Below are 7,514 nucleotides of genomic sequence, written 5' to 3'. Positions count from 1 at the left end.
GATCTACAGAAAGACCCACATCGTGTTTTTGGGTATGTCTTCATCCCCATTCACCCCTCTTTTGTTCAATTAATCATTGCATGTGTTGCTTGTTCTTGTGGAGAGGTACTTAGCTTGTTGTAGATTTTAGTTCTTGTTCGAATTCCTGCATATTATTACATTTCTAGTATTTTAATTTCATCACTTTAAAGATTGGATTTTGTTTTTGACTTTATTTGTGGTGAATAAAAAAGTATCTTAAAAGAATTGTACAAATACTTCAAATAAAAATTGGAAGAATTTATTATATTTGAAAGAAAAAAAAGAAAAGTTGAAAAGAAGAGAAAAAAAAGCAAAAACTTTTCCCGCTAAACTCCCCACCTCCCTAAAATACAAAGACTTGTGCCACTATTCAGTTTTTTTCTCTAATTTCTAGCCACGTTCAGCATTACTTTTTCTAAATCCTTTTCATTTTAATCCCATTTCACAGATTGTCTCCGACTACACTCACTCGCAATTCATCTGTCGCTCTTGGATTCGCAGTTTCACAATCCTTTCCGCTAAGTGGTAAGTATTCTTTATCAAGCTTAGTTTCTCCTTTTTGTTTGATTCAATCAGTCAATTATAGAACTTCTGATGTGCTCTATTTGCTCATTTAATATATAGCATTCATATAGTGAATATATAGACTTGTGTTTTTGAATCCTCTTGATATGGAAATTTCTCTAACATGGTTGTGAATTGGGTTCACTATGCGATACACTATTTTTGAGCCCCCTACTAAAAGATAAGTTTATATTTTTATAGATTAAGTCACATCATTCAAAACTTAACAAAGTGATTATGGAATTTACTAAAAGTACTTACTGTTTGAAAGTGCAAACCATTTTTTAACCTTCAAACAACAACCTGACTATATCTTTTAATCTTTAAAGTGATATTATATTGAGTGGCCAAAAATAAAATTCTAAACGCCACAATTAGAAACAATTTTGAGCCAAAGTTGTATGTAAAAATATCTTTTTGTCGATTCAATATATCGTAAGAGTATAAATCTTCTAAATCATCATACTATATCTAAATATTACTATTTTTAATAAAGCTTACACTTCCAGGAGTTGTCTTGCCAATACTAAGAAATAGTGGATTCCTGATTGTTGGCAATTAGAAAAAGAGATGAGAAATCATCTCTCGCACTCTCTGACCCTAACCATCTTTCTTTCCAAAAAGATATATGATCTTCATTCCCCAGCTGAAGTGAAGACTTGGGTTAGAGCTTCCCCCATTGCTTTGAAATATGTTTCTAGAGACTTGAGCCATGGAGATCTCTATTTTGGCTTGTCCACCAGTTGCTTTCCACCCCATATTTTTCCCAAATTACAACTTTCTATAGTTCAGGATTGTCCATGTATATCCAATGAGATTTCATTAGAAAACTCTTGTTGTGCAAGATCAAATCTTTAACCCCTAGCCCTTTATGTTTCTTAGGTATAATAACCAAATGAAATTTGTTAGTTTCACAGTTACCTTCCCATAAGAAATCTCTTCTTAACCGATCTAGTCTTTCCTGAATCTTTTTTTGGTAATGGAAATAGGGACATGAGGTAGGTTGGAAGGTTATGCAACACTCTATTGATGAGTGTAAGTCTGCCACCAAAAGAGAGATTAAATTTTCTAGGAGGTCAATTAACTTTCAATTTTTTCATCCACTCCATCACAATCACTCTGGTGGAAGCCCCAAGTGTGTATAGAAAAACTACTCACTTTGCAGCACATAACTTCTGCAAGCTCCTTCAAGTTTGAAACCGCTACAGAAAAATTTAAAATTACAGAAGATGTAGAAGAACATAATACTTTTCATTGCCTTCATATTTTTAGTTACATATTTTATAAAGTTTTGATTATACGAGGCTACTAAAAATGAAGCTTCGGTGGAAACATTTGTCTTGTTGCCTTGATTATAAATTACACCCTTTTTAACTATTCAAATATTTTATAATTATAATGCTATTTGTTAAAAGTTAGTGCATCTTCTTATGTTTTCTTTTGTTGTTTAATTGTGATTTTCTTTAAGTTAACTGAGTCAAATATTTCAGTTCCCATTATTTAGGAATGATATCGTATTATTATTTATATGAATAGGACTTTATGGGAGTTATTTTAGGAGAAAAGGTTATTATTTAGTTTTTTTATATATAACTTGCATACATGCTGTAAAAAATAGAGAGTTCTAGTTCAAAGTTAAAACAAATAACATTATTCTATATTCAATGTTGTGTTATACTGTAAATTTCTTCTTTTCAATTCTCTGCATACTTTTGTTTCTTTATTTACCCTTCTCACATTATCAGAATAGAAGGTCAATAAGTAAAATGAGTTCAAATCGTCAATGGATGTACAAAAGATTAACCAAAGGTCTATATGATCCTGAATTCGTAAGGGGTGTATAACATTTTATTGAGTTTGCTATGAGTCATCCAGAAGGGAGGGATGGTGAGAGACTAAGGTGCCCATGTAACCGAAAGAAATGTCAAAATAGAAACTTTGAAAATGTTCATACTGTCCATGGGCATTTATTAAAAGAAGGTTTTGTACCGGGATATCATGTATGGTACTTGCATGGAGAAAATGAAGTTACGAGAAGCATAGATCAAGATGAAAGGATACCATGGGATCATACTATGAATGTTGGTGCATTTGATGATCCTACACCTACTACATCATATCATAGAATAGTTCATGAGGTTGTTGGTCCCGCATTTGTTCCAGATGATATGGAAGAATTACCTAATCCTGATGCACAAAGTTTTTATGATATGCTTAAATCTGCAAATCAAGAAGTGTGGCCTGGTTGTGAAACACACTCAAAATTATCAGCTGTTTCTCGTTTGTTGCACATCAAGACTGAACACCACCTCTCTGATAGATGTTTTGATGACATTTGTCAATATGTAAATGAGATGCTTCCGCCTGATAATGTGATGCCAAAAATTTCTATGAAACTAAAAAGTTAATGAGGGGAATGAACATGCCAGTTGAAAAAATTCATACTTGTGTCAATGATTTACTGGGGAGAGGATAGTGAGCTTATAAATTGCAATAATTTTGTAGTCATCCCAGGTACAAGCCTATAAGTCAAAGATCTCTTTCAAAGAAAAAACTTGTACCATTTAAGCAGATGTATTACTTTTCTCTTACTCCGCGGCTGCAACGACTGTATGCTTCCAAAGCAACTGCTTCGCACATGCGATGGCATGCTGAACATGAAGTTGAGGAAGGTGTAATGCGTCACTGTTCAGATGCACCTGCCTGGAAGCACTTTGATAAGAAGCATCCATCTTTTTCAGAGAAAAGTCGTAATGTTAGATTGGGGCTATCAACAGATGGGTTTCAACCATTTGGACAAACGGGAAAACAATATTCATCTTGGCCAGTAATTGTGACACCATACAACTTGCCTCCTTGGATGTGTATGAAAGATCCCTATTTATTTTTGTCAGTTATAGTTCCTGGGCCAAAGAATCCTAAGCAGCAACTAGATGTTTTCTTGCAGCCTTTGATTGCTGAATTGAAGAATTTATGGAATATAGGTTTCAACACATACGATATCTCTAAGAAGCAAAATTTCAAAATGCGAGCTGCTTTGATGTGGACAATCAGTAACTTTCCTGCATATTCAATGTTGTCTGGGTGGAGTACTGCGGGCAGGCTAGCATGTCCATATTGTAAGGAGAATTCTGATGCTTTTACTTTGACAAAAGGTGGTAAGCAGTCTTGGTTTGACAACCATCGTAAGTTTCTGCCACTGAATCATCCCTATAGAAAGGATAAGAGCTCATTTAGAAAGAATAGAGTAGTAACCATGCAGCCTCCCCCATTACGATCAGGTGAAGATGTCTTAAAAGAGATAGACGAATTGGGACTTAAAAAGGTAACAGAACTTGGGGCTGATATTATTAATCGTCGGATTAGTAAGTTTTCTGGTTGGAAGAAGAGAAGCATATTCTGGGATTTGCCATATTGGAGTACCAATCTCATTCGGCATAATCTAGATGTGATGCACATTGAGAAGAACTTCTTCGAGAATGTGTTCAACACAGTGCTGGATGTAGATGGTAAAACAAAAGATAACCCAAAGTCTAGAGAAGACTTGAAAGAGTTCTGTCGACGACCTGAATTACATGTTGTTGATGGAAAATACCCGAAAGCTATTTACACACTAAAAGAAGAGTCAAAAAAATTGTTGTGTGAATGGGTGAAAAATCTAAAGTTTCCTGATGGATATGTCTCAAATATGGGAAGGTGTGTGGACATGAAAAAACACAAGTTATTTGGTATGAAAAGTCATGATTGTCATGTATTCATGCAAAGATTGGTTCCTATTGCATTCCGTGAGCTATTACCAAAAAAGGTGTGGGAAGCACTTACTGAGATGAGTCTTTTCTTTAGGGATGTCACTTCTACAGTAATACGTGAAGAGGATATGGTAAGACTTCAACAAGAAATACCTGAAATACTTTGTAAATTAGAGTGTGTATTCCCTCCTAGCTTCTTTGATTCAATGGAGCATCTCCTTGTGCATCTCGCTTATGAAGCAATGCTAGCTGATCCGGTACAATATCGATGGATGTATCCATTTGAGAGGTAAGATTTCATTTATATATTCAAGTACTTCATTTTTTGGGCAATTAAACTGATTTTGTTAATCACTAAGCGACAATACAAAGCTTAGAGAGGAGCCAACCAGGAACCTTCCCTTCTTAGACAACACTTAAATAACCTTACAATCCTTATGCCAATCCCTAATCAGTATCTCCAATAGAAAGTCATAACTCAAATTAAATAGGACTTAAAAACTCAAATAACCTCATGCTACTTCTTAAATAGATGCATAGGCCAGTCTTCACAACATGTAGTATTATGACATATGAGATTTTTCTAAGGAGCATATGCTGCAACACCTTAAAGTTTTATAAGTGTATGATATTTTATCTCCCCCTCCCTCCCCCATGTTTTATTTGTGTATTTAAAATGATAATCTGCCAGAATTTCAACATATGACACATCTTTCTTATCATCCAAAAAGCATATCGGGCACCTCCATGTGATTTGCTAGTCTCCAATATCTTATATAGTATGTATGGACCAAATTGATTCATAGTCTTTCCTTGTTCTAAATTCCTTTGTCATCCTTTTAGTAGACAAAGGAACTCCTAAGTATATAAATGGTAAAGCATCTATTTCATAGTACATTGAACTCAATATGTAATTCCTTTCGCCTACCCCTAACCACTAAAATAAACTTGGTCATTTAAGTACTTCATTTTAATCATATGAATGACTAATGCCTTGAGCTTTTGTACTATTTTCAGAAATCTTCAAAAATATAAATATAATATTCGAAATAAGGCTCATGTTGAAGGATGCATATGCAATGCGTATAGAGTTGAGGAAGCTTCATCCTTTTGTTCACACTACTTCGAGCCTCATGTTTACACAAGGCATAGAAAAGTGCCACGAAATGACGATGGTGGTATAGGCGAACAAGATGGATACAATGGTAATCTTTCTATATTCACCTATCCAGGTCGAGGATTTGGGGAACTAAATAGGAGATATCTAACCGAAGAAGAACTTAAAGCAGCTCATATTTATATTTTACTAAATTGCAGAGAAGTGCAGCCATATGTGGAGTAAGATTTCAAGCTTTTGTTTTCATTTATACATTATAATTATCAAAACACTTACATATTCTTTTTCTTATATGTGATCCAAAGGAAATTTATTGACTCCCTTCATCAAAATTTTCCACGAATTACGGAGCAGGAAGTGGACAAGAAACTTGATGAAGATTTTGCATCATGGTTCACAAGATATGTGAGCACTTGTACAATATCTTTCCATCTGTACTTAGTTCACTTATAAGAAACTCTAAATTTTTTTTTTAATTTAATAGGCTCGAGTCCACATAGATAATCAGTTCATCAAGGCGCTTGCAGAAGGTCCATGTCGATCAGCGAAATCATACACTGGTTATAATGTCAACGGCTTTAAATTTCACACTAAAGGTCGCAGTTTTTCTAGAGCATCTAATAACAGTGGCGTTTGCATAAAAGGAACCAATTACAGTGCAGATGACAATGACTACTATGGTGTGCTTACTGAAATTCTTGAATTGGAGTACAAGGGCAGTACACCGATCAAAAGAACTGTTTTATTTAAATGTGAATGGTTTGACCCCACACCAAATGCAGGAATGAAGATCCACCCGCAATATAAACTTGTGGATATCAACCATAAAAGGAAATTGAAGAAGTATGAACCATTTGTTTTGGCAATGCAAGCAGCTCAAGTGTATTATGCTTCTTATCCTAGCTTACGACATGATAAGAGTGATTGGTGGGCTGTGTGCAAAACAAAAGCTAGGGGTATTGTGGCTATGCCTCTGTCATACTTATCATCTCCTCTAGTAGATGATGCAGAGCCATTCCAATGTGACGGAGATGGTTTAAGATTTGATGTGGTGTACGACAATGAAACTATTGTCCGAAATGATCCAAATGGAGAATTCATAAACTTAAGAGATAAGAATGATGATTTAGATGATGAGACAGAATTTCATGATGTACCAGAATCAGAATCAGATGATGAAAATGAGAATGAAGAGGCATACTATGAAAGTGACAGTGAATAGAGTCAAAATGCTTAGCTCTAATCTCTCAAAATATAAGAGTTAGAGTGACTGAAACGTAGTATATACACTGATTTTATTTCAATTAGATTTTATATTTCTTGCTGACAAAGTTCTGAATTTTAAATCTCACCAATTTATATTTCTCTTTTACCAGTATACTTATTTTGTTTTAATTGTTCTCCAGGTTGTTTTTTTTTAGCAACTATCCCTCACTCTCATTTCGTAATATGAAGTAGACCATTCTAGATCTATGTTTTGAATAGTGATGGAATAACTTTATTCCTTGATGTGTATGTTTCTATCTATTGTCTAGGTTAACACATTTTTTTTAACTTTTTAGAGGAATCTTGTTCTTGAAGTCATATATCAACTTATTACCTGTTCTTGTTAAAATTAGACCAAACTGGCCATGATTGAATTATTATGTTATTATTTCAATCACATGTAACTTTGAAATTGCAGATATGGCACCAAGGGGGGGTGGACGAAGCAGATATTCTAGAAAAAGATCAGCAGATCCAGTGACATCTCCTCTAATGTCTCGTTCCACACCTGATCAGGCACCATTATTGCCTGAACTGCCGACACCAGTTACGCCAGATTCAGTTGATGTCAACATATCGGTACCATCTTCATCTGTGGGGATAGAAACACCTAGAAATGACATTGTATCTACAACTTCGTCAAATACAACTGATGAAACCAGCATTCGAATTGAAATCGTCTTGGGTCAGTAAGTGTACAACATCGTTTCATTTACATTGTTTTGCTTCAGGCAAGAAAAAAAGCCATATTGATTTTCTTTCCATACTATTTTTCTATAGATCTTTCAAAGTTTTGT

At 34.6% G+C, this 7,514-nt stretch overlaps 1 protein-coding gene across 1 annotated transcript; it reads left to right on the top strand.

Annotated features, from left to right (window-relative positions):
• Positions 1–3,157: 3,157 nt before the first annotated feature.
• On the top strand, positions 3,158–6,673 carry LOC125868646 (uncharacterized). Its single transcript, XM_049549251.1, has 4 exons — positions 3,158–4,623; positions 5,352–5,539; positions 5,678–5,856; positions 5,936–6,673. Exons 1-4 carry the CDS (start codon positions 3,158–3,160, stop codon positions 6,671–6,673), a joined length of 2,571 nt encoding a protein of 856 aa, XP_049405208.1.
• The last annotated feature ends 841 nt before the right edge of the window (positions 6,674–7,514 follow it).

Source organism: Solanum stenotomum, chromosome 6 (assembly GCF_019186545.1).
Source record: "Solanum stenotomum isolate F172 chromosome 6, ASM1918654v1, whole genome shotgun sequence".
NCBI lineage: Eukaryota > Viridiplantae > Streptophyta > Magnoliopsida > Solanales > Solanaceae > Solanum > Solanum stenotomum.
Note: the sequence above shows the minus strand (reverse complement) of the source record. Positions and strands in the feature narration are given on the sequence as shown.

Bases quoted from the DNA above. Each gene is read 5' to 3' on its own strand.
- LOC125868646 (XM_049549251.1), top strand. From the start codon at position 3,158: ATGTATTACTTTTCTCTTACTCCGCGGCTGCAACGACTGTATGCTTCC. The intron at 5,540-5,677 runs GTAATCTTTCTA...ATGTGGAGTAAG, and splicing joins CGAACAAGATGGATACAATG to ATTTCAAGCTTTTGTTTTCA. The intron at 5,857-5,935 runs GTGAGCACTTGT...TTAATTTAATAG, and splicing joins CATCATGGTTCACAAGATAT to GCTCGAGTCCACATAGATAA.